The sequence below is a fragment of the Myotis myotis genome, unplaced genomic scaffold (assembly GCF_014108235.1).
Source record: "Myotis myotis isolate mMyoMyo1 unplaced genomic scaffold, mMyoMyo1.p scaffold_m19_p_6, whole genome shotgun sequence".
NCBI classification, from domain to species: domain Eukaryota; kingdom Metazoa; phylum Chordata; class Mammalia; order Chiroptera; family Vespertilionidae; genus Myotis; species Myotis myotis.
Genome location: NW_023416368.1, coordinates 7,839,506 through 7,866,455, shown reverse-complemented (window position 1 = coordinate 7,866,455; position 26,950 = coordinate 7,839,506). Strand labels below are relative to the sequence as shown.

At 50.4% G+C, this 26,950-nt stretch overlaps 1 protein-coding gene across 1 annotated transcript in view; it reads right to left on the bottom strand.

The window, feature by feature from the left end:
• Window positions 1–26,950, bottom strand: part of SLIT3 (slit guidance ligand 3) — a 533,716-nt gene that overhangs the window by 154,571 nt on the left and 352,195 nt on the right. The window contains exon 5 of the mRNA XM_036313891.1: window positions 3,852–3,923. Coding sequence (XP_036169784.1) covers window positions 3,852–3,923 — 72 coding nt within the window. The remainder of the gene's footprint in view (window positions 1–3,851; window positions 3,924–26,950) is intronic.

The following is a 26,950-nucleotide window of genomic DNA, read 5'->3' as shown; positions in this document are numbered from 1 at the left end:
GAGCCACACCGGGCAGACTTTCTCCTCTTAGTGAAGCACATGGAATCATGGACAGGCCCAATTGCAGTCACTTCACAACCTGCTTGTCCAATAATGTATCTTCTACTCCTATTACTTAAGTAATAGTCCCAGCTCACACAGGGGCAGCGGAGGGCGGGCCTGGGAGCTGGCTCTCGAACAGACTTAGGAGGGGATGGGCATTCCTGGGATTTAACAGTTGCCACTCATCACTCATAAGACAATGTGCCTGCGGGTAGCTGAGGTCTAGTAGGATGGGCAGTGCTTCCCTAACAGGTTTCATACAGATGTAATTTCTGCAAAGTGTTTCCCATTTTGCACGTACGGATACAGATTTAAACACACAACTTCATTATCGCCTTGACCAGATGTTCCCCTCTTTGAACTTGCTCCCCAGCTCCAATCCAATATCTCTAATTACCCACATGACCTTTTCTCTAACGACTGTAAGATTATTTACTAGTAGTTGGACTTCCTCTTATAAAACCCATGGAAGCTGAGGCCCGTAGACCAGCAGGGACCGGATGGCACGTCGGCCCCGAGTTTCTGAGCACACATTGTCCAGGGAGGACGTGACATCCCTCCACGCCCGACTCCTGCCCCTCCAGCCTGGCTCTCCCGCCTCACCTTCCAATCTCCGTGGGCTGGAAGCTCCAAGGAGGCGGAGCTCACAGATCTATCTACTTCACCTGAGGTTTCCCCCGAACTGGCATTTAATAGGCTCAGGAAAATATTCTGACGGCTGCATGGATGAATGGCTGCGAGAACCTGCCGTGATTCTCTGCGTTGTCAGAGCCCGTAGCGCATCACTTTCTGCTTCTTTTCCCCTGGCGCCCGTAACTCGCTGTTCGACAAGCTCTGTTGAGTTGGCCCCCATGGATTCCTCCTTTCACTTCCGACGCTCCATCCCGAGTGCCAGCCCTGATCCCTCATGTTGAACTCCAGCTCCACCTCCAGCCCAGCCTTCCCCTTCCTACCTCCTCCTGTCCTAGTGTCTCTTCCACAGCCAACGATTTCATCGCGGCCTATCCCCGGCCAGAAGCCAGCCTAACTCCTAGCATCTGCATCGCAAGTCCGCACTCCTCGCAGGCGAGGCGCATCCACCTGGCCTCCTCTTTTTCTTCTTCTAACCTCATCACCTATTATTCTGCCTCATAACCACCCCACTCCCACCAGACGACTCTGTGTCCTTGGGGCTCACCTTACACAGGTTTCCTCCTCACTTTCCACACACTGTTTGCCTTGTCTATGCTGTGAATTCCGATCATTGTTCAGGCCCAAATAAAGTCTTTACAATTATAATAACGAAAGAATATAGTAGGAGCTAGAACTTTCTAAATAACTTCCATGTTAGCATAGCACTGTTATTCATACGCATTATTAATCTTCACAAAAACTCCAGAAGATTAAGTACAATTCTTAGCCTCATCTTACAGTGGAGGAAATCCAGGCTCAGAAGTGGCAAGTAATGTGCTTAAGGTTGCTGCACAGAACAGCTGGGAATCAGACATCAATCTATCAGGCCCCAAAGCCGTGATACTAGCAGCGCTGCCCAATGCTATTTTCTTCTCCGAGCTCTGATAGCCCTTTACTATGCGTAGCCACTCATTTGCCACTTTTCACTCGGGTTGTTAAATCACAGGACACTTTCTTGTCTGCCCGTGTTTCTTGCCCCCAGTTCTACCTAAGAACAGGAATTACCCTTTTGGGACTTATAAGTTCTGGCCAACAAATGTGTGCTGATTGAACTGATGAGAGGTGTCAGGTGACCCATCCGTCTTTCGTTCTGCTGGTTAATTCATCCGTTAAGCGGTGAGTTTACTGCCCTCCCCTCTCCCCACAGAACCACATGCTGACCCCAGAGATAAACCAGAGAGATCATCGCTGCTCAGGCCCCTGAGTGACACACTGCTGAGTGGCCGGGAAGGAGGCCTGACAGCAGCTCCGGGGTGACTTGGGAGCCTGTGCTTGCAGAACCTCGGATCTTTGCGCTCCTGAGGCCTCTGTGAGGTTAAAGATGTTACTGAAAAACAACAACAATAAACCCCAAGCCTCCAGATACCCCTGAGGCCCACTGTGAGATGTAACCACTTTCTCGAGAATCAGAAATGCAGCAGAATTACACAGGCCTGTTCATACATCACCACGGTTTGGGTGTTTTTTGGTTGTTAACTGGCCTGTTTAAGATTAGAGCCATGAGATCCGACAGATAGACAGACCACTCTATATATGTAAAATAGTAATCTGGTGCTCGACCTTCAAGGAGCTGGCTGACCCTGAGTTCAACGCCGCCCTTCTCTGGGCCTCAGTGTTCTCAGGCTGACCTGGGGGTTAGAGGGTCTCTACTTCCCCTCCCGTCGTCCTTTCTGGGACTCCTTAGCATAGCCGCTTGCTTTGGTTTATGCGCACGATGCTGAGTCACCTTCTCTGAGGCTGTCTGCCCTGCCCGCCCTCTCCGGCTCCTGGGCATATGCCTCTGTCCGGACAAAACAGTGGGCAGCCTCCAGTCTGGGCTCCCCTTCCAAAGTCCTCCCTGTCCTCTGCGCCCTTCACCCTGACATGCCTCTGCCCTCTTGTGTGCTTTGCATGTTTAACACGGAAAGCTTCCCGCCAAGTTCCCAGCAGTGGTGGGGAAGCAGGTCGCCTCTACCTGGAAGCCACCATCACCTTCCCAGTTCCCTCAAATCCCTACTGTCCTTAGAGGGAACAGAGACAGCAAAAGTAGTTTTAAAAACCTCCTTCAAGACGTCTCAAGTTGAATGTGGGCCTGTGGAGGAGGCCGGGGCAGGAAGGCCCGCTCACACCAACCAGCCCTTCTGTGCCCCTCTCCGGTCCTGACAACAGGGACACAGTGGTGCAGGTAGAACATTCAGAAGGCACACTCCTTATGGGCGAGGAGATGCTGACAGCAGCACAGTGGAGGCTGGGTAGGAAATGACCAAGGCTATCTGGCAAGTTCAAAATGCAGCAACGGAATGGTCCTGCATGAAGTGAGGCCATGGGCACAGGGATAGGCATGTGAGACAGTCACACAGAACTGCATGAGTGTGCACGTGCGCATATGCACACACACACACACACCCACACCCACAAATGAGTGTGTGTAAAACAGTGGAATCTGAAGAATAAGGTCGGTGGAATATACCACATCCATTTCCTTGTTTTGATATTAAACTATCATTATGCAAGATGCCACCATTGGGAGAAAAATGGGTGAAACAGCACATGGACCTGTCTACCATTTTGTGCAATTTCCTGTGAATCAATAATTATTTCAAATTAAAACAACAACAACAGCCAAGCATCTAGTGAATTGAATCTTTGTCTGTCCCCCAGGTTCCTGATAATTGTCACCACCACAGTCCTCCTCTTCTTCATCATCATCATCATCATCATCATCATCATCATCATCATCATCATCAAGGCTCCCATTTGTTGAACATTTACTCCGTGCCACGCAGTACTTAAATATTTTCTCACTTGCATCGGCACCCCCACCAGGCTATCAGCCCAGTTTTATAGATGACGGTGACATTGGGAGAAGCAGAACTGAGTCCCAGGCCACAGAGTAACTGCAGGGCCAGCTCCGACCTGGGTCTGAGACGCTGACGCTCATATGTGGGGCCGAAGAGCCAGGAGGAACAGGACTGTGTGTAGCCGTCGTGGCAGTTGACCTGTGCTCCCTGGAAACCACTGAAGCACACCCCTCAGGGTCTCCAAGGCGCCTGGCCCAGGCCGCACAGGGCGCAGCCTAGCGCCTGGCTGTCCCCTCCCGCGCCCCCGCTCTGGCCTGAGAGCCACATCTGCAGCGAAGCAGCGAAAACATTACTTACAGGTTCTTCACGTCGGCGATGCCGCGGAACGCCTTCCTCGGGATGCCCAGGATCTGGTTCTCGCTCAGATCTCTAAACAAGAGGAAGAGAGGCACCAAGTTAGCCACCAGGCCGGCTCTGTCTGCATCTCATTACGATAACAAAACCCCGTGCAGGCGGTTTGGGGGACTGTTTAGTCTCAGGCCCCAGGCTGCCACAAGCCTGCGCATTGTTCCTTAGAGATGGCTTTTGCTGAAATGGTTACCAGGGGGAGCCGCTCGCCTCCAGGGCGGGCTCTGTGGGTGGTCTCGCACCTCCAGGCCAGGAGCCAAGCCGCTGGGTTATTTGTTGCACACACTGCACCCAACTCTCTGTTTTGCCACCTCCCAGAGACGACCCCTTGCCCCTCCTCCCGCACGTGTCCCTCCCCCATGGCAGGGTCAACACCTCTCCATCTCCCATCTCTCAGGGACCCGCTGCCTTTGTCATCTGGGGTGGGAATGGAGCTGGCCTCCTGATTTTCTGACAGGGACCAACCATCTCTGCCGCTTAGAGTCCTCTGGGCCTCCTGGGTCATCTTAGTGACAGGCATGATGAATTCAAATTGCATTTCCACAAAACCATCCAAAGTGGGGGTCCCATTGGCACCTCACCCCGCATTAGGCAGCGCTAAGGTGTTGCTTCAAGGAGGGAGGGCAAGGAACTCTCCAAGCTGGCTCAAACCCAAACCTCCTGCCGGGTCCTCTTTGAGAGTTCCCCAAGCCTCAGTTTCCTTTCCTAAGAACCATAAGGTCTTTTCCATTTTGTTTTCCAGTTTTATTTATTTAGATATATGTATATTTTTGCGAGACCCAACACAGGCACTTGTTTTCACTCATGCCTCAGGCTGCCTGGGATCTCAGCGAGTAATCAGTCCTACATACATGTATATCTATAGTGACATAGACCAATCATATATTATATACCTACACACATGTGCATATTTGTAGTTATATCTCTCCATTATTTTGAAGGGCACACCAAAACCTTCAGATATTAAGGCAAAAAAAATATTTTACCTACCCAGACATAACCACTGTTACCAATTAGGAGTAATTTATATATAAATTTCACCAATATGATCTCATAGCATATAGTCTGTTATAACTTCTTTTCCACTTATTATATTGAGAACATCTGCTCATGCCATTAGCAGTACATCTATGCCAACACTTTTAATGCCTGTATATCATCCACTTGCTTAGACAGCTATATGGTCCCACACTGCTATTTTAGGAAACACTAGTATGAACTTTCCTGTCCTACAGGGAGCATGTGCTGGGTCACAGAAAAACACGTGTTGAACTGCCAGGTGTCCTAGAGTTGGAGTGCACGAGGGACACTCCTGTGCCCATTCCCATGGACACCTACGCAATGGCTGTAGGCAGCTCCAGATGCAGCTGGAAAGAGAATCCAGACCACCATCCTCCACCAAAACCTGGGCCTCTCGATGGACATTTTGCCCGGGGGCAGGAGGGAAACTGGAACACGGAGGCGAGGCGTGCATTTGCCTTCTCCCACCTCTGAGGTGAGCTGCCACACTCTGAGCGACTGGCAGACTCTGAGACCCTTGGGGGCTGTCTGGGACCCTGTTAGGCTCCAAGGCAAGGCTCAGAGTTGGGGTTGGGTGCAGGTCAGAATACGTGTGGCTTCTGGGGCTGAATAAGAGGGTGCCTCCCCCTCTCAAATTCAGTTTCCTCGGCCTGCAACTGATATAAGTCAATTTAGATGCACACGGGGCCTGGTTGCAGGCTCCCCTGGCTGGGCCTGATTCAATGAGCAGGGCTCCAGCCTGCAGTCAGGCGCTGAACAAAGCCCACGATGACAGCAAAGGTCGGCAGTGTCACCGAGGCCACGCCTCTGCTCTCCATCAGCCTCCTAGAGAAGGGGGCCGGGGTCCTGTCATCCAACTAATGCAATTTCCACGGGCATCTGGGCAGTCCCCCAGGCTCCGGCAGCCACAATGGGCCCAGTCTTTTCTGGCGAGCAGAGGCTGGTCTCCAGGACAGCCAGCCCTGCCCCCTGCCTCCCAGGCTGGGCTGCTATCTGTGGCCGTTTGGTCCACACTCAGGCCACACTTGGCGAACAGCTGATGATCAGTATACAGGTGGGGGCAGCAGACCCGAGACAGGGTTAGAACCGCCCGCTCCAACCATGTTTGGAAACGACAAGAAGGGGCACACACATACCCCAGCAATGCACTACCCCTCTGAAGCTAAGGCACCCCAACCACACAGACAGAACGATTGCATGAAGGTTCTGGTTTGCAGGACGGTGGGATGCAGAGGAGAAAGCAATATTTAAGCAGACACATCTGGTGGAGCTGCTGGGAAATCTCCCACAAAAGCAGCTACCCAGGCAAAATCTTGTGCTCGGGCGGGGCGGCCACTTGGGTTTCTGCTCACTGTTTTCTCGCTGTACGTACGCCGAGTCCTGCTCCGAGTCTAAGGAGCCCAGGGTAAGCTTTCTTCCCTACCTCCCCGCCCCCCCCCCCCCCCCCCGTCCCCCCGCCTGCCTGCCACAGCTGAGCAAAACAGTAGATTGTAGGGAATTTATCTGTTCTCTATGACAATCTGCTTATACATTTTATTAATTTCATTTTCCATTGAGCCTCTCCTCTCCGGCGGACAATACGGCTGCCATCCATCTGTGGGAGTGTGTATTGATTTCATAAATACCTCCAGTAGGCTGACAAACTGACGGCTTTAATGGTGTTACTGATGGGGCGTGGAGGAGGCTCGGGGCTGGCGCTTCATTTTCGGTAACTGTCCCTTCGCAATTATCTCGGGGCCTTTGTGAGGGTTCCTGAGGGTGTGTTTATCTCAGCGTGATGCCGGAGCACGGAGCTATTGTTAAGTACGGTCCCTGTGAGAGACAAGAGCCACCATTTTCGGCTGACACTTAAATAAAAATAACAAAATCTATCCGGAGTGCCCGAGAGCCTAGTTCCGGCCAATTACTTGTTGGGGCTGGAGTACCTCACCCTTCCTGAGGGGACATGTGGAGAAGTGACCTGAAAAGGGAATTTGCTTTAAAAAAAAAATAAAAACACAAAACATTAGATGGAAGGTACGAGATTGGCGTGGGGTGGGAGGAAGGTGTGCTGGGGTTCTCCGGGGAGATAAAGGGAGAAGGCTGGTGGGAAAGGCTTTCCTGGTTGGGAAGTGGGGTTATGAATTGGGACGCCTTTCTAAGTGATTAGGGCTCTGCAACAAAGGGAACTGCATTAGCTAAAGTGCATTTTCCTGTTTCCGGAAAATGATTAACCGACAGATTATTCCATCCAAAAACTAAAGACCAAAGAGGACTTCTTAGGGAGACAGTAAGTCAAACAGAAGTTGGCAAGAATCGATATATCCCCCTTCTGCCCCTCCACCCCCTTTTTAATTTACTAAAATGCTTTGGACACAGATTAACTTTCTTTGCAAATTTATTATTGCTCCATCTACCCTGAAACGGAAACTGCGGACACTTTGCTAAATGGATTGAAAGGTTGTCTAGTTCCAGTGGAGCGTAGGGAACGTGTCCCGGGCTCTCCCTGCGATGCCAGGCTTGCTTTGTTCTCAGAGCAACGGCGGATGGCAGTCCCCGCCTCCCCCAGCCCTGCTCACCCCACGGTTATAGGCGAGATGCAGAGGCAGTTTGTTCCCCTGGGGATGATGTGCTTATCTCGGTCACGTTCGTGCTTCCAGGAAGTCCTGTCTGTGTTCAGCAGCAGTTTTTAGGAGGTGGTGGTGGTGGTGGGGAGGGGGGGCGGTTTGCTCCCAGATATCAACCTCCAGTTATCCAGAAGGTACAACACGGGACTGGAAGCTCCCTCAACCTTGGAGAATTCTCGTTTCTGACATGGGTGGAGCCACTTACTACTTATATCATCATGCCAATGGCTGGCATGCTCATTGCCTCAGTTTCCCCATGTTTACAGGAGGGCAGCTATTTTACAGACCTCAGAGGCTAATCGTGAAGATAAAGTGAGTTGATACCCGTGTGCACTTTGCACCTGGAGCCCTGTAGACAGGGAATGTCTGTGTTTATTTCTTGGATCCCTCCCCCCACATGGAGTCCTGAATTCACCCTGCTGAAAACATAGTTTAGCACCACCCTCAGGACATGTGCCTGTAATTCTTCAAAGAATAACACACACAAATGCTGCTAATATTCTTTCCATAAGATCCGGGGGAGGGATGAAGGCTTCCCTCCTTGATCATCCAGAAAGGAGGACCCATTTTTTTAGTCTAGGACTGTGATGGCGAACCTATGACACGTGTGTCAGAGGTGACATGCAAACTCATTTTTTTGGTTGATTTTTCTTTGTTAAATGGCATTTAAATATATAAAATAAATATCAAAAATATAAGTCTTTGTTTTACTATGGTTGCAAATACAAAAAAAATTTCTATATGTGACACGGCACCAGAGTTAAGTAAGGGTTTTTCAAAATGCTGACATGCCGAGCTCAAAAGGTTCGCCATCACTGGTCTAGGAGAATGGGGTCTGCCTTTGGGTGGACGCTCTCAGAAGCAGACACAGCCCAGGGAGGACTCACAAACTGCTCCTGGGAGAGACCATTAAGGGAGGGAGGGCGCAGGATGGAGAAGGGGCACACAGGACACTTAGGTTCAGTCCTGGCTCAGCCCAATCCCCTGGGCGCTCCTGTCTCTAACCTCTGCAGCCCTGCACCCGGCAGCCCTTAGTTAGAGAGAAGTGCCAACTCCCCCGCTCGCTCAGCCTGTTCTCCAGGGGGAGGGATGAGCTGACTCCAGGAACCCAAGGACACTTTGCTGCAAAGTCCAAGAAGCAGGAGATGGAGCCAGTGTCAGAAAAGGGGGCCCCGGACTCCAACCCAAACCATTTCCTAAGAAGGTTTCAAGGGCAGTTCTCCTGAATCAAGAAGTTCTCAGAAGATTAACAAAATCATTCCCAAAAGATGACATATCCAGGACCAAAGATCAAGAGGCCGCCAAAGAACATGGAAACAACCCAGTCCGCAAACCCCTTGCACTGAAACCAACAAGGTGCCTTTTCAGAAAAAAAAAAATTAACTCTTGATTAGCAAATTTGGATCCACTATAATTGGAACCATGACTGGATTTGGGACCAGGGCAGTGGATTACCGCTCTCATTCTCTTTGGGCTGAATTTATATTAAAATTACTGTCCTGGTCACTGCCTAGTAGGAGGAAACCTGCCCACTGGTAGAGTAGGTATCAATCAAAATTCATTTAGGGACTTCTGAATTTCTGATGGATAATCCATGAATCTACAATTTCTTGTACTCTCAGTACTACCATCCCAGGCAAAGGTGACCCCTGCTCTCCTCATCCCCAACTCCCATTGTAGAGTAACTATCACACATCACTCCGCTCTAGGAACCAAAGAGGAAGGTATCGCTTTGCTTACTTACACAGCAGGAGGGACAGACATGCAGGAAAAACTGTTCCCTGGGGATTTTACAATGTGGACTTCAGGGAGGATTCATTTTAAAAGGCACATGTCTTTTGCAGACAGTTTATCTTAATAAGCAAGATTAAGTGTTTGCAGTTGGGTCACTGTCAAAACCAAATGCATCTAACCCAGCTCAGAAGCCCCGGTGCCCCCAGTGGGATGTCTGGTCAATGGCATCCTTTGTCGCAGGGAGATCACACGGAGTAACTGAGTCATTTCCTGAGATCCAGAGAATCAGAGTCTCAGTGGGGGACAAAACACCACAATTATCCCCACTGCTCCAGTTGGGCTTCTGAACATTTCATGGCAGCAGGAGTTTATATTGCTTGCTCCCCGGATGCTCTAAGTTATTGAATGAAAGACATCAATAAGAGCTCCTCGTGTCATGCCTTCTCTGAGAAGCCCATGAGAAAAGTCCTACCCTTCAGATATTCCATACCAGCTGAGTAAATGTCGGCTCAGAGTCTTATTTCACGCACACAGTAGGCACTCAATTCATTTTATGAGCACCTACTATGTGCTACACCATGTAACGTGTTGAGATACAGAGGTGAACAGACCAAGTTCCTGTCCTCCTGGAGCTGGCCTTCTCATCAACCCCTGATACAATTGCACAGACCCCTTACATAGGTGAAGGTAAAATAAACACCCAGACACCTCAAAAAGCAAGAGCTGCTGTTCAGCTTTTCCTCTGCAACAAGAAGAAAGCCCGTATGTATCTAAACTCACACTGCACATTGTTCCTAACCAACATGGAAAAGAATGCACAGCGTGGTTTGACACGAGGCCCCGAATGCCCTTTAGATTTGGTGGGGGGGGGGGGGGGGAAGATGGCACTATCAGTCATGGCCCTTGTAGGGAGGCGGGCCTGATTCGTCAAGTGCTTTGGTGTTATCTTTCCAAGTGGACAGTCGGATAGAAATCAGGACAGTTCGAAGATGTTTCCAAGAGTTGGCATGTCAAGAGTTGACAGTCCTCCCAGGAGGACTCAGGGACGCCCTTGTCAGTGTTCACTGATGGTGCTGTGAGAAATACAGATCCCTTTATAAAAAAAAATAGGTGTGATCATGGCATTGTGGATTATGTCTCCTTTCACAGATGGCTGGAGGGGTGGAGAATGGCAGGTCTATATTCTAGAAAGCCACTCTGTGGCCCAGTGTGGAGACTCTGACACCCTTCCCTGGGATCCCAGCAACGTGGCAGGAGAAAGCAAGCACAGTACCCTGGACCCTCCCAAACCTGCCGGGATTAGGATCTTCCTGGTGGGCCTTGTGGACGGGCGATTTCCCACAGCTCTCCAGAAGGGCTACGGCAGGGGGAGAAAGCCCTGGCGGGCAGGCCAGGGGCAGGACCGAGCAGCTGGGATGCGAGCAGGTCCAGAGCGGTGACCGCGACGAGGCCTGGGTTCGGCACACGGCGCTAAGGGCCCCTCGGGGGCCTGAGGGCTGTGGGTGCTGCGAAGGCTGCACTTGGCCTTGGGGTGTGGGTTTGTCTGTGATGAGTTACCAATGGGGCCCTGTTTTGTCTCTTTATGGGCAGACGTTCTGGAGATCACAAACTCAAGCGCATCAGGATTACCCAGATTAAAGTGAGTAAGTAAATCAGGCTGAATGTGGACCATAAAAGCATCGAGGGGGTGAGCTGGACAAGTGCAGGGCCCATCTAACTCAATTTCCCCCAAATTATGCATAAGCAGCCCGCTGTGCTGGCCAACAGAACACTCCAGACCGGGCTGAAGGGCGCGGAGGCCAACATCTCTCCAGGGGAAATCAGCTAATTCTGGAACGGCATTCTCCCATGGGAATACAGGAGACGCCCATGCAATTTACATTTTTTTCATTAGCCGCATTAAAAACAGCGTAACAGTTAAAATTAACTTTAATAGATTATTTTACTTAACTCAATATATCCAAAATATTATCATTCCAACATGCAACAATATAGAGATTATTAATGAGATACTTTACATTTTTTTTTATACCGAGTCTTTGGAATCTGGTGTGTACTTTACGCACATCTCAGTTCAAGGGCTCCACAACCACGCGGGCCTGGTGCCTGCTATACTGCACAGGGCAGTTCTAGAACAAGGTGGGGAGCCGGATGCTGTAGCTGGGTGCCTACTCGTTGCCAAGAGGGGGAGAGAGTTTCAGATGTGAGAACCAATCTGTGGGACTCCTTGGGGGTTTGGGGTGTATAGCAAGAAATATGAAGGGGAGCCAGTCAAGACAGAAACCTCTGGATTCAGGGAAGCAAGCCATGGCCTGAACTGTGAGCACAGGGCCTCCTTCCAGACACCGGATTGAATGTGACCCTCTCTGAACCAACACCCATCAGGGCTGGCAGGGCTAACCGATGCTTCCAGCCCAAACAGGAGCTTTCTCCATTCCACTCCCATATGCAGCTCAACCAAGGCTCTCCATGGTCACGAAACAGCATTACAATCGACGGATCATCCCTTGCCAATGGGGCAGAGGCCGGGCCCCTCAGCAGCACACTGACCCCTGGGATTACTACCATTTACCCACAAGGCAGTGCTATCAGACGGACTGGGAGCTGTCATTATCAGCCCAGTTGTGCCTTCTGTTCTGTCCAGACACAGCCCTGCTTAACGAAGTAGTCCAGGAAGCATCACGGGGACCCCGGCTACAAGCATCTGACTGGAATCAAGTCCGTGCATCCATCACCATGTACCCTTCAGGGGGCACAGTTGCGATTTCGGTGCCCTTAGAGGGTGTGCAGAAATCTGGTGCAGAAAGCCATCTGCTTGAAGGATCTAATTTTGTATCTGATAGTCCCCTGCCAAGTTTTAGGCCCAATGAGGTGTTTTGGTCTAATTTATTGATTTTGGTTGGGGGTAGGGGGTGTGTGTGGGACGTGTCCACCTAGTTCAAAAGGATGTTGACTAGTGGTTTTTTGTTGTTTGAAGCTATGTGTCTGCCCAGTGGAGTTTAGGTGAGAAAGCCTATTTCTGTGCGGTCACCCTCCTCCCAGCTGACATGCGCCCCCCCCCCCCCCCCCCCCGTCCCCTGCGTCCCTCTCCCCTGGCCGCCCTCTGAGGCTTTCATCCGTAATTTGATTGTCGTAACTGACACTGTCAATCTGAAACCCGGCAGCATGTCTAATTCTGGCTGGACAAGGGGACTGCAGGGGGAGCTGAGGGAGGCAGATTCATCTCGAGAAGTAGTTTTATGTAAATCGATCCTCTGGCCGAAAGCTGGAGCCAAGCATTTGCTGATTAATTGGAGAAGCGTCCTTGTTCCCGTGTCTTCTTTAGAGAGATGGCCCAAATTGAGTCCTCTCTTCTTCACAAAGACATCCCCATGCCAAAAAGCTTTTGCAATTAGGAGATGAAACCTCAGGAGCAAGGGGGAGGCAGTGGGGGCTGGGGGTTGTTTATGGAATTGTTCTGAAGTGAAGTGCGCGCATTTGTCTGGCCTCGTGATTCATCGCTGCCCTGGGCACCCTCATTTGCCTCCCAGATGATGGCCTGATGGTCATAGGTCCCGAGGCATAATATCCCATAGGTGACGCCTGCCGGAGCAGTAATCAGCGACATTAGGGGGGTAGGGGGTGTGCTCTCCCACATGGCTTCTGCTGGGTTCCAAGTGTGTATTTTTGGTTACCGCTCTGGCCAATGTCTGCTGGCATCAGGAAGTGAGTCTGTGATTGACACAGTCCCTTGCTGGTGTCTCTCTTATCTTTTCTGAAAAAGAAATCTCCAGAAAAATGTCAGATCATCCAGCACTGTGGCCCTTTAACTCAGGAACTGTCCCAGGGCGAGGCTAAATTTGCCATGACCAACAGGCTAAAGGTGAGTTAGGGACCTGGGTGCAGGTAGACATGAGCCTGGATTGGAGGAGGCTGTTTGCTAAATACACGCGGAAAAGGTCAAGCTCCTAAGGTGACATGGGCGTTCCCACTGGTACCATCACTAAATTATTAGTTTCATGTGCTCAGAGATTTTTGCGGAGCATGAGGCCTGACACACCGCTTAAAAATTGTTTGTTGAGTGGATTAAAAAAATAAGCAAAGATGATTCCATGCCATTGCCTGGTTTATGGGTCATGAAGAATAAATCTCAAGCTATGGGGATCCCCCTCCCCCAAGTCCATATTGTCCCTCTAAATTATAAAGAGCTCTGGCCCTATCCCCCCATCCTCTACCTCTGTCTCCTTGGTGGCATGTCCTGCTTGAGAACTAATGCCGCTCAGATAAAGTCTCCAACGGGAGAGGCATAGTGAGGGAAACAGAGACGTGGGATGAGCAGCTACGCTGGGAGCTCGGCTGAGCAGAACTCCGGAGAGAGCTGAAACCTGGCGTGAGAGAGTACAACAGGTTTGGAAATGGCTTCAATCCAGAAAAGGGCCACTTGCCCGACAATGTTTCATTTCCAAGAACAGCCCCCCCTCCTGCCGGGGCTGAGCCCTGGCACTCACTGAGCTAGGCTAACGCTGACAATGAGACTCTGGGACGGAGGAGGCACTTCGGCATCAAGCTACAGGGGCTGCTCCGAGGGGTGACCGACAGCGAGAATGCTTGATCACCTGTGTCGTCATCTGCTCTGTGATTAGTCTCCTTCCCGCCAAACTGTGCAGAAGGCCTGGAGACCCTCACGGAGACTGCGCATTCGCAGAAGTCAGCTTGGGGCTGGCAGAGGAAGCGGCGGGAAGAAGAGAGGCAGTCCCAGTTTCAACTACGGGACTGCAGTTGAAATCACTCCCTAATTCTTACCCCTGTGACCTCCAACTTGATCATGAAGAGAGCATTCTTGGCGCTCTCCTCTGGATCTCCTATGTGTGCCTGACTCTCAGACAAATGTTCTGGTAGACTAAACAAGCCCTCCCTTCTCCTGGCAATATGGCCCCGGGGATACTCTTCTGGCCCTGGGGTTACTCTTCTCTTTACTGAAGAAATAGCAGATGCCGGGTTGGGTGGGGGTGGGGAGGGGTTACGCCCGGGCTGCAGCTGCCCAGAGGTTGGCATTTGCAATGCAGAGCTGCAGCTCAAGGGAGCGTGGCTTGTATGTGCCTGTTCTTTCCTATAACTTTTCAAAACCCCATTAAATAAGTGAAACCTCCATGGTGAAGGTGAGATGCTATCCTGGGGCCATCTGCCTATAAAATCAATGCGGCTTCAGAAAGGCTCAAAATTATCTCCTACTGAAGCAGGAAAGCAATTCAGCAAGAGCTCAGCCCCCCCCGAGCTGCAGGGCCAGCGTCTCGTCTCGAGGTGAGCGTGGAGGTATGCAGCCGCGGAGGCCACTAAGCTACGTGACTGCCACAGACGACATTTCTCATCGTGGCCGCCTGCACTATGTACTGTTCCATCCAAAGCAACTGTAGGTGCTGCTAATACCTCGCACCTGTGGAGGTCCTGGGCGTGACCACAGCAGAGTAGATGCTGTTCTCTTGTTTATTTACATAGAAACATCAGTTCAATAGATTTACACTGAGTTTGCAGTTAACACTAATATTTAATCCCAGCCCTGCTTCTGGCCATGTAGCTTGAAAGGCACTAGACACGGGATGTGAGCGGAGGAGAACCCAGCGAACGGCGATGATGGAATTAATTAGTGACGCGTGTGTGTTGCCACTAGTCTAGTGCCAAGTGCAGTGAAAGAGGGAAGGACCTGCCTTAGGAGTGGGGAGCAGAGAGAAGGGATGAGGGCGACTTCTTCTGAAGCATCCCCTTGCCTCCCCGAGTCTGCTCCTCAGCCACAGCCTGAGCCACACTCTTCCTGGTAACTCCTTTCCTTTCGAACCTGACCCCAAGGTCCTGCATGCGGCCAAGACCCCAGGAGGGATGAGGAATGAAGGGAGAGCATGGCTCAGGAGCCTGGAGGACGTCGGTGTGAACTCCAGCTTTGCCTCTTGCTACATGTGGCTTTGTAGAAGCCTCAGTGTTCTCATCTGTAACATGGGGACAACGACTATACTTATGCCAGAGAATGATGAAACGCCTAATGAACTTAGAGCTCTTGAATGCTACCCGGCTTTCATAAATACTAATTATTGCGAGTACTTGCATCTGCCTTCAAACACTGTGAGTAGAAGACAAGAAAATCCCTGTAAATTCCTTGGCCCAGAGACCATTACACAGGAACCCTAAAACCATAAGGCAGCAATTCCAGGTCAAGTTTAATACCAACAAAAGCAGTTGTTGGGTCCCACTTGGCCTGCAGCGCCCCAAAACTTCCCCGGGCCCTGCAGGAATCTACCAGGCTCTCCCAAGGGTGGGGAGGACATGGTGGCAAAGATGGGGGCAGAGTTTGAAAGTTTGAATGACACACAGCTCTCTGTAACCCAGGCAGCTGGCTGGAGAGGGAGGCTGTGCAGCAGCTGCGGTGCACAGGAGAAGCTGGCGGAGACTCCCACGGAGAGGATAGAAAGGGGGGCAGCTGGGGCAGCTGTAGGCACAGCCGGCGGGGCCAGACTGCGAGGTGGCCCGACCCTAACACAGGCTCTGGGCTTGTGAGTGGAGTGTTGATCGGGCCTCCCCCTTCCCAAGGAAGCTGGGGATCTGGGTGAGCTGCAGGGCCGCCGGAGCTGGGCAGGAAGCAGCCCTCGGAGAGCAGTCACAGTGGGGACGGGAGCTGCACTTGCTACTAAAGCAAGCTCCCTGCCTGTCCCCGCTCCCTGCGTAACTCCTGGGCTCACATTTCAGTGCGGGGTCATCGTTAGTAGGGTGACTGAATGGGCTGCGGAGTTAGGTCCAAGCTGAGAGAAGGAAAAGACACAGTCCATGGGAGGTGACAAAGGGGAGAGCAAGTGTGAGTCTCCTCAGCAGAGGACTCTGCTGCTCCAGGGAAGATGCAGTGGGTCTGTCCTTGTTGTTATCCCAAACCCAACGGAGGCCTCAAGGCTGCTCCAGAAAAGACCGGAAATTCAGCCTCTGAGTGACGGTGGGGAGGGGCTGTCTGTGAACGAGAGGCCTTCTTTAGACCACCTGCCCACGGGCGGGACAACCCAAGCGGAGGGGGAGACAGACAGATAGACAGCTATAAAGATAAGAGAGAGAGATTGAAAGACAGAGGAACTGAGAGAGAGAGAGAGAGAGAGAGAGAGAGAGAGAGAGAGAGAGAGAAGAAGAAGAAGAAGAAGAAGAAGAAGAAGAAGAAGAAGAAGAAGAAGAAGAAGAAGAAGAAGAGAGGAGGAGGAGAGGGAGGAGGAGGAGGAGGAGAAGGAGGAGGAGGAGGAGGAGGAGGAGGAGGAGAGGGGAGGGAAGGGGAGGGGAGGGGAGGAGAGGAGAGGAGAGAAAGGGAAAGACAGGCAGGCAGAGAAACACAGACCAAGAGGGAGAGAGCAAGAAGACTGACCCAGTGAGACAGGGAGAGGAAAACTAGAGAAAAGAGAAGAGGAAGCGGGAGGGAAAGGCACACAGAGAGACAGTCTTGCAGAGAAAGAGGCACTGGTGTGAGAGGGAGAAGTGGGATGGAGACAGGTACACACACACACACACACACACACACACACACACACACACACACAGGAATAGACACGGACAGGCTGAGAGAACGAGAGACAGGAAAGCAAGAAGCAAAGGACCGGGGCTGCGTGAGAAGGGGTCTGTCAGGCTGCAAGAGGCTCCTCTCCAGAAGGTCCTAGCGTTCGGGCTTTCGCAGGCTGAGGGGACCAAGAATGGGCGGCGGTCCAAGGTCTCACTCTCACAACTGACTTGAAAGGCTGCTCTGGGGGGAAGGACGTGTCATCTTGGCTGTGGGGACCCTGCACTGAGGGGACCATCCTCTAGCCCAGCTAGGTCTGCCCAGACACCCCCCCGCCACCGGAAAAGTGTGCCAGCGTCCCCCTAAGCCCCATCTCCAGCTCCCAGGCCTTCCTCCTGCGGAGGCAGACTCCAGGTCCTGGCACAGAGCGCTTGCAGAGGTTTCAAACTTTTTACATTACAAAGCGAGTTTTTAAATGCGCCATAAAATTTCAAGGCGATACTTAATGTTCACAGGGCAGAATATATGGATCTCTGCCCACCCCCTAGTATCTTAAGTTTACCCAGAGGACCGTTTTATTTAATTAACTCGGTGCTTTATTAATATAAATATTCTCCTATTGATCATAAGAGGGCCTGACAAGCACTCAGGCTGGGTATCCATCACCCGCCCCCTCAGCAGGGCCACTTAGAGGAGTGCTGGCTCAGAATCGGGAGAGTGGCAGGAAGTGGTCCCCTGGGACGTTGGGCAGATGGATCTATAGCGCTTTTATGGACGGAGCCCTTTTTTTTTTTTTAAGACCCAGCTCCTCGCTTCTCTTAGAGCAGAAAGCATATGGAAATGAGATATGAAAATGGTCTTGGCTTACATGTATCAATTAAGCATGTCAATACCTTAATTAAATCGCTCAACTTAACGAGATTATACCAATGAATATGTTTTATAGTTATAATAGCTTTTTTGGCCACTGTTCAAAATGTCAAATAAATTGTAAAAAGGGGATTTAAAAAAAGGACATAATTGACGTCCTGAACTGAAGCCAGTTTTTTTTTTTCCTTCCTTCCTTCCTTCCTTCCTTCCCCCTTTATTCATGTGGTTTTGGAGAATATATATTTATATATAAATGGACCTCATAATGGACTGGCTTTTCAAGAGTCTTTTTAATCCTTCAATTTTAAACCTTCTTATCAACTTTTCTAAGCCTCGGACCCTGAACCTGAGGACACCCTACTTCCTTCCGGTTCTCTGGAGCTTGCTTTTTAAACAATCTGCAACGAGAGGTCCCTGGTACCCGCCGCCCCCCCCCCCCCCCGCCCCGCCCCCCGCGGAAACACACACCCTCTGCCCGGACAAACAAAACCCCAAAGAAAGCCGGGAACAGGGTGAAAAGGCTCTGGCCCTGAATGAAACACCGGGCGGAAGCAGTGGCCATCTCTGAGGTGAAAGCCGGGGTTAAAAGCCTGTTTTCTCTACTGAGCAATGTGGCAAAGGCGCCACAAACCTCGCGTCTTTCTTCTTAGACTCTCTCTGAGCTTTTCTAAGCCATTTCTGGGTCAATCGTTTCCGCACAGAACTGCATGCAGTCTACCACCCTACGGAGAGAAAACCTAGACTTGTACAAACAGAGACAAAACGTGGGGAGGAAATCGCGGAGAAGTGATGGGGCGTCCGCCCCCCTGTTGGGGATCCTCCCAGCAAGTCACAGACAGATGAGCAGAGCTGTGAGTACTGCCATACAGGCTCAGAGTCACTATCCAAAACTGGGGCTGCAGAAAAGAAAAGGAAAGAGCAGACAGAAATGATTTGGGGACACCCATGTGAAACACACAAGTGCATTTCCAGCCTTGGTTAAGTACTCGGGTCCTGAAACCTCAGCCAGGCCATCCGGATGAACGCTGCCCTAAAAAAGCAGGTGACAGGCAGCTGGATGTGGGTGCCCCTGAGGCTGTAAGGTGTGAGGGCTGGATCTGTGACCCCATGATCTTCCGCGGCCACCCCACTCCCAGCTCCCGGGGAAGGATGGCTCCAGAGTCTCTGGAGAAAAGCAAGAACCCATCAGGCCTGCCAGCTTGATTTCCTTTGTGAAGCCCCAGCCCAAAAGGGACCAAACCTTGACCATTGTTGGATACTAATCAGAATGAAGCATCTTTGCTCAGAACCCATGATGCTTAACAAATGTTAGAGCTAAAAGGTCCAACCTTCTTGGTTTGCAAATGGCAAAACTGAGGCCCTGAAAGAGAGAGGACCTGTCCAGAGTCACACAGCCTGGGGCAAGGCAGGACCCTGCCCTGTGGGGAGGGCTCCTGCCCTGTGCCTGCGCTGGTCCTGTTTTATACGGAGGGGCAGAGGGGCAGGAGGTCTGGGTGCAGCAGCTGTCATTTTCCTGGTTGCCAGGGACAACCTGACTGATGTGGCCAAGTGGCTCTTCCTCCTTTGCGCTCTCTCTGCGACATGTGAAGAGCCCTCTGAATGCTCTGCCCACATTTAACATCGGTTCTCCACCCATCCATTCATCCATCCACAAACATGTATTGGGCGCCTACGATATGCCAGGCATAGTGCCAGGCACAGGGATAGGTACTGAACTGGCTCTTCGTTCATGGAGCTTATAAAATTGTAGGGAAGACAAACATAAGGACACAACGTTACAGATGAGTATTTATAATTCAATCAGAGCCTATGAAGTATGAGGTGCTGTACAGCAGGAAAGTGTATCATAGGAGACCTCAATCCGTGCCGGGCAGCCAGATGAAGGGAATCTCCAATGGAATCATGAGAGGTTAGTAGGAATCACGAAAGGGACGACTATGTGTCGCCGGGGCTGGTGTGGTGGTTCTCAAAGTGCCGCCTCTGGACCAGCAGCTCTGGTATCACATAGCACATGTTAGAAACTGGAATTCGCGGATGTAATCCTAGATGTTCTAGGTTAGAAATTCCGGGGTAGGGAACAGCCCCCTGTGGTTTTTATTTTCCCCAAGAAAGTAATTGTTTTGATTTTTCTAGTGAAAATTTAAAAACATACACAAATGTAGAGAGAACAGCATAATAAACATTAATTTCAACAATTATCAATATTTTGATAATTTCATTTCCTCTACCCCGCCTCACATATACACACTTTTTTTTTCTTCCTGGAATATTTTAAAAGCAAATCTCGGACATCATGTCACTTTACCCACATGGTTTTCAGTATTCATTCTAACCAATAAGGACTTACTGGTATGTAACCGTCTAGCCTTAGTGCATCTAACGACGAAGCAAGTCTTCCAAGTTGGTTTGTAGTCTAGGTCTGACCAAGTCCGGGCACTGCACGTGAGCCACCCGTGTTTTAAACAGGTCCTTGGGGGACGCTGGTGCAGGTGTGTGTGGAGGGGTGAGGACCCCTGGTGTAGAGCATGCTGGGAGAGGGCGTGTGTGGCAGGACGCAGCTCAGCACACAGCATGTGTGATCTGAGAAGGCGAGTGTGGCCAGCAGGGGCCGGGGGGAGGGTCGTGGCTGAGTGGAGGCTTGCGGGGCCGACGGGGGTGGTGGCAGGTGGGATCAGGTCTGGACTTCATCCCAGGCCAGGAGAGCCACGGAGGGGTCTAAGCAGGGAGAGGGGTGTTCTTCGCTGAATGCCGACCAGAGTCCTGCAACCAAACCAAGCAGACCGACGGGAGGCGGCCATCCCTGGGCTGCCGTGGAAAGCCAATGAAAAGCAGCTGGCATTTCTGCTAATTAACATTTACAGGTAAATTTTCACTTAAAGAGCTACAGACTGTCCCTGTCTCACCATGAGCCCCTTCTGCATTCGGTTCTCTGTAAAGAGTCCCACACACCCAGTGGGGCAGGAGGTGGACGGATGAAGAGCTCTCAACAGCAGCTGCTCCCTGGGGGTGTGGCCGGGGCCCCAGAAACCCAGCGTTCTCTCCCAGCACATCCCTCTGTCAGGGCTTATCTGTCTCAGCATTTCCACTGAGTTACTAACCTATCGGTCATGTCATCTGTGGAGGGAGCTGGGTCCCGCTCTCCTGGCCAGAGGGCTACTGCACTGCCCCCTGATCTCGGTGTCACGGAGAGCCAGGCAGGACCCCTGGGTCCCTTGCTCTTGGTTCTAGCTGCCCACTGCTGCCCAGGCAAAAAGAGGGCACTTGTGGGGGCATGGGATGAACGACTTGGGGATCACAGGGCATGGCTGGAGCACGCTGCCCCCTCAGAGCCCTCAAGTCCCAGCCTCTCTGTCCTTTCTGCCATTGCCCCTGACCCTGCCTCCACCACATACCCCTTCCTACTCTTCCTAAATATCAGGCACCACGGGGTGGGGGGGGGGAGGGCGTCAGTTCCTGCCAGCATGCTTTCCTCTAGTCCCGCGGGTTTGAGATTGCCACCTAAATGCAGGATTTTGGCGAGTGCATTTCCATGGTGCCGAGATGTACAAAACAGAGGTCCGGTGACCAGGAGCCAGCCAGGCTGCACCTCCAAGCTCGGACAGCTTGAGCCTGGCCAGCTGCTTTGATTGCTCAGGAGGACGCGGAGGCACAGAGGCCAATGCCATAATGGAGGCCCCCAGCAGGAGGGCGCTGTCACAGTCTGTGGCTCCTGCTTCTGGGCCTCTCCTTCCCTCACTCGGTTTCCAGAAGCTTCCAAAGGCTCAGAGCAGAGGAGATGGGACCCAGTGCAGATTCTCAGTTCTGCCTCATCTGCACTTGCTGGGACCATACCTTCTAGGTAAGAAAAACGGCATTTCATTTCCCTCGAGGCCCTTCCTGCTAAGTTTGCTTGGGGTAATAGTCTAGTGAGAACCCCTGTGGCGCCCCCCCCCCCCCAATAGCCTAATTCTCCACTCCCCAGTCTCCGTGTGCTCACAGCATTAAGCAGGGCTCCCCTCCGAGAGGAAGCTGCGAAACTTTAACCACCCCAACTCTCACCTCCTCTTTGGGGCCAATCCGGAAAACTGTCCTTTAGAAATAATCATTATAATAATAATAATAATAATAATAATAATAATAATAATGGTAATAATACCTCGCATGTACATAACCGGCACTTATCCCATTGCAAGTATTCTTCTAAGCATTTTGGCATAGGTTTCAATTTCTCTTTTCTATCAGGAGAACAGAACAAAACCTCCCAGACGTCACTGCCAAATGCTGCTTCCAGCTCTGGGGGCAGGCACAATGGCAGGGGGCGAATTGCCATGGAGATAATAGTTCTGACAGACACACGTGCATAATTGGAGGGACCCATAACAAAAGGCCTCATGCCACTGGTCTCTGAGGGAGGGCAGTTGCTATAGTTTTGGCAGCACAAGCGTGCCCTGAGCTGGCACAGAAGTTCTAGATAATCCTGGGGTCCCTCAGTGTTATCATCTCACAACTTTCTTTAAAAAGATGGAGATTTCCAAACCCTGCCCTCAACAGGGATGCAACCATAAAGGACCATGAAATCCTGGGGTCCTGGCTTACGTTGGCACTCATACTCAGAGAGACTAACATCTGGTGAACACCTACTATGTGCTGGCTTCAACGTCAAAAACAATAATGAAGGTACCACGGTTCCAATCTTACCTATAAGGACACCACAGTTAAACAGCAGGCAACTTGCCCAGGGGCACAGAGCAAAGAGGAGTGAAGATTGAACGTGTTGGTCTGACTTCAAGACCCTTGTCCTGCCGCTGGGAGACCACAACACGTGCTCAGAGGAGCCTGGTTCATCACAGCCATGTGCCCCTCGCTCCCTCCCATACCAGCCAGTGAGAAAGAAGGACCAACGTAGGTGTCTGAGCACAAAGCTGATGTCTAGACTTTTCAACCTTGGGAAGAAGACGGTATCTTCCTGGTTAAACACTCAATGATTCTGGAGTGAACTAGGACGTTATTTCAACACATTTCACATACCAGAGTCCCGCTAAAGCTTTAGCATTAATAAGGTGTGGGGGCCACAAAAGAAGCTGAAGAGCCAGTCTCTTCTGAGAGTTTAACTCATGTCCCACATCCCGCAGCATAACCTCATGCATGGAAGTTGGTTTCTGAGTAAGCTCTAGGTTGAGACATTGAGTGTTAGAAAGCAAAACTTTAAACCTAACCAAATACAAGGGGCCGGTGAGGACTCGGCTGGGATGCTAGAAACAGCAAGCCTGGAACCCTAATTATCAGCAAGTCCTAATTTCTGCCCACACCCCTCAGAGTTGGCAGGAACGGGGTTAGCGGTATTCTCTCATAAAGAAAATAACACATCCCCCTCCCTCCTTCCCTCTGTATTTGAACGTTCAAGAAATGAAAGGATGAAAAATAATACCTTAACACATCAGACCATACTATGATGCTTAAACATACGAAGGCATGAACACTGCCAGACCACATGAAAACTAACGGCAGGTTTGGTGCCACCCTTCGTTGCCTTGGCGTTGCCCATTGTCCCCGGCAATAAAGGAGCATCATGGGCAATTTATTGGGAGTGATTCTCAAATGAACCGCATTTGCTGAGAGGGGCACAGTTAGCATTTGGTGATTCATACATGGGAAACATTATTGTTCTGGAAAGAAGCTTAGAATAAGTGAGATTTAGAGCCCAGGGGATAAAAAAAAAAAAAAAACACCCCAAGAGTTTAAGTTTAATTTAAAAAAAATGCAGGCAATCATTATGGTCTGTGCCTGGTTATGGGCACAAAGGCAAGTGCATAAAAAAAGCTGTCTAGACCCAAGCCCTTAACGTGGTTATTGCTACAGCGAGGAGTGGGGCTGGAGAAGAGGGTTAAAGCAAATTGCCCACATTTTTTCTCAATTAAAAAAAAAACAGAGGGGAAAAATATATGACCAAGAAACATATACTTAACACCTCTTGATATTTCTATATTTTAAACAATTTTTATAAGCAAGTTGAAATGAAAGGGAGTGGTTGCACTTTCAGAGTCCCTTTTACTGTCCCTGGGAGCAAGGGAGGACTTTTTTATACTTTACCACCAAGCATTTCAAGCCTCTAGGCTCCCAAGTGGCTGGTGCCAGCTGCCTGCTCTGCCAGCCCTAGGTCCATGCAGAACCACAGCTGTGAGTGAGCTGGGGCCATGGCCTCGCCTAGGACCTCAGGCTGAAAGGCAGGCAGCCTGTGGAGCAGAACTGCCCGCGGTCCTCCCTCCTCGTCTGTGCTGCTGGTCGGTTGGTGCGAATTTCCCTACCGCCTCCCAGGCAGAGGGCCTTTCTTTCTGATTTCCCTGGTACCTGCATGAGTGCAGGTGCAGCGTTCTTCTTTGGAAAGTTCTTGTTTCCATTACACAGGCAGTAGCAGAGATTTCTTGAATAGTCTGTTAATCAGAAGTGATTCTAAAAATAAATAAATAAATGAAGCTACTTTTTAGAAAAAAAAAAAAAAGAAGTGATTCAATGGTATTGAGGCGTGGCCGTGCGTGTGCAAGGACCCGGCCAGGGAGGGAGGAGCACCAGCCGCGTGCAGCACCATCCACCATGACCTCCGGGTGCCGAGAGGATGGATGCCTTTTACTTCCTTCTTTCTGACGCTTGCTCATGTCCAGTTTGCTCCGGTCCCTTCAATGGTGGTATCATATGTATAATAAACGAATCTGTTGATTATGCCTTTAAGGCAATATACGTAGAATGAGGACATTTTGGAAAATATAGGCCGGTAGAAGCAATTACCTATAATCTTTCCTTTCAAAATAACCACTGTAAACAATCTTCTATTCATAAGTGTTTTGTGTATGTACATTTATACACATACACATATGCATGTAAGTAAGTATATAAATAAATACACATATTTAGAGAGCGAGAAGGGGAGAAGCTTTAGCTTTGTTCTCTTGTCATTTAATGCACAGGGCGGAAGGAGACTCTTCAATGTACACCGCTAGAATTATTTGGATTTTGAGCCATTTGAATGTATTGCCTATTTTAAAATAGATTAAAATAAAATAGAATTCCACATTGCATTAAGCATTTCCCATGCTCTTCTTTTTACACGGTTGTGCTGTATTCTTTGCAAATATTCTAGAAGGGACAGTGGCCAGGTCAGTCCCCTTGGTCCTCCTGAACTTCTCACAGCCTTGCCCCATTTTTTCTCCTAATCTGCCCGAGTGGCACTTGGCCCATGGCTTGGTCTGTGGGGGGCTGAGGGCAGGTTTCGGCAGAGCTGATGTCACTGAATGGGTATGCATTCTGGTGTTAAGAAGGATGAGTGGAGCAGGAGGACGGCGAAGAGCCTAAATGAACAGTGTCTCTAATTCCCACACCTCCCACCACGTACTGCTAAACGGAGCCTGGCCAGAGTGCTTGGACTCATTCCTTCTACTCATTCCCTGAGACCTTTTCCTCCTATGACAAGGGATTTTGGGACACCTATAGTTAGGGTAGCAAACTGTGCAAAGGAACACAGTAAAGTACCAGCAATTTAAAAAAAAAAGGGGCATTCCGAAGACCAGCAAACAGCCTGGAATAATAGACTAAAGCAGACCAGGTAATAAAGTTCGCTGCCACACATTGAGAATGAGAAAGGAATTTCAAACCTCTATTTCAAATGAAAATACTCCCCATGTTCGAGCTGCGGAGGAACTGCAGACACCTCTTACAGAGCACACCCCCACAGCCCTGTGAAGAGGCTCCCCAGCGATGCTCACTGTCCCAAGCCTGGATTTGTGGCCTCCCTGACAGGTAAGGAGGTGACGTGGCAATCACATCCGGGTGCCCGCACAGTCTTTTCGCTTTTTCTCCCAATACGCTCACGGGTTTCTCTAGCGAACCCCTACACACACAGACACCCGTCCTCCAGCCACACGTCCATGACGTCCATGTGAGTGTGAGGAACCAGCATCTCAGCCGGCAGAGGCTACGCCCCGAGCTGCTCGCACACAGAGGACCAATATTTAGGCCACAGTTTTACTTTGCTGCAGATGTTGCACTTTCTTTAAACACACACACACACACACACACACACACACACACACACACACACACACAAAACAAAAACAAAACACTGAGCCAAAGTTTTAAAATCCTGAAATTTCTATAAACATCTGGATTTTTGGCTCTTCTCAATAACTTCAAACATCCATCCGTCCGACCCTGTCTCCCAGGGCACGAGGCTGGTGGCCGCTGCCCTGTGTGGATGGCGCAGGCAGTTTTGGTTGGAGTTCAGCCTCACCCACAGAAGTCCCTGTTGCTTCCTAACGTTAGGTCCTTGTGTCCGCTGCCATTTGTCATGAAACTTGCATGGTTGTTCTTTTGATCAGAGAGAAATGAATTTATTATGCCTCCCACTTCACTCAGTGACTTTACTTAAAGGCATTTGAGTTGTCATCCCCGGCCTGGAGTTCTGAGACGGTGGCCTAAAGAGGTATTTGGGTATTACCAAGAGTAAGACACACAGAACAAAACAGGCCTCCTGCTTTCCTCTCCACGGAGGCGGCGCCCTAACAGCCCCTTCTTGCACCCACACCGGGTTTCTTGTCTGGGTGGGAGCGTGTTCGAAGGGACCAAACTCCTGGTCCTCGGAGCCAAGACGCTGGCCCTGACTACCTAGACTTGGCTCTGCAAAGAAGTCGGCCTTCCCCGTTGCACGATCGGCTTTAAACCCATTAACCTAATTTGTTACAAATGTGCAGCACTTCCCTCCTTGTTAAATGGGGACAGATCGGTACATGATTTCAAAGCCGAGAGAAGCACACACATAATCAAATGATTTTGTGCAGAACCAAACCATCTGGGCTGAAAGCAAGCTTCTTAAAATAATTGCCTCCCCCTCTTCCCCCGGTCCTCCCTTGGTGGCTACGTTAGAGTACTCGCTCTCTGGCTGAGTCAGTCGCGCTATGTAGATGCAGTCTGTTTATTTACATGGTAATGACACTGAAGGCTCAATGTATAACTAACTCTCTGCTGTCACAGAGCAATCAATGCCAAGACCAAAATATCTAAATGAGCAGAATTTCCATTACATTAGCTTGCTGCTGTTGTTTAAAGAAATATTTCTACCCATAAACACACACATACACACACATGTTTATGCAATGACCTACGTGCATCGGTATGTTTACACACATACACACACATTTGGCCACGCGGCAGTGATGGGTTAAACCTGTGGTCGGAAAACTGGGGCTTGCGAGCTACATGCGGCTCTTTGGCCCCTTGAGTGTGGCTCTTCCTAAGCCTTAGGAGTACCCTAATTAAGTTAATAACAATGTACCTACCTATATAGTTTAAGTTTA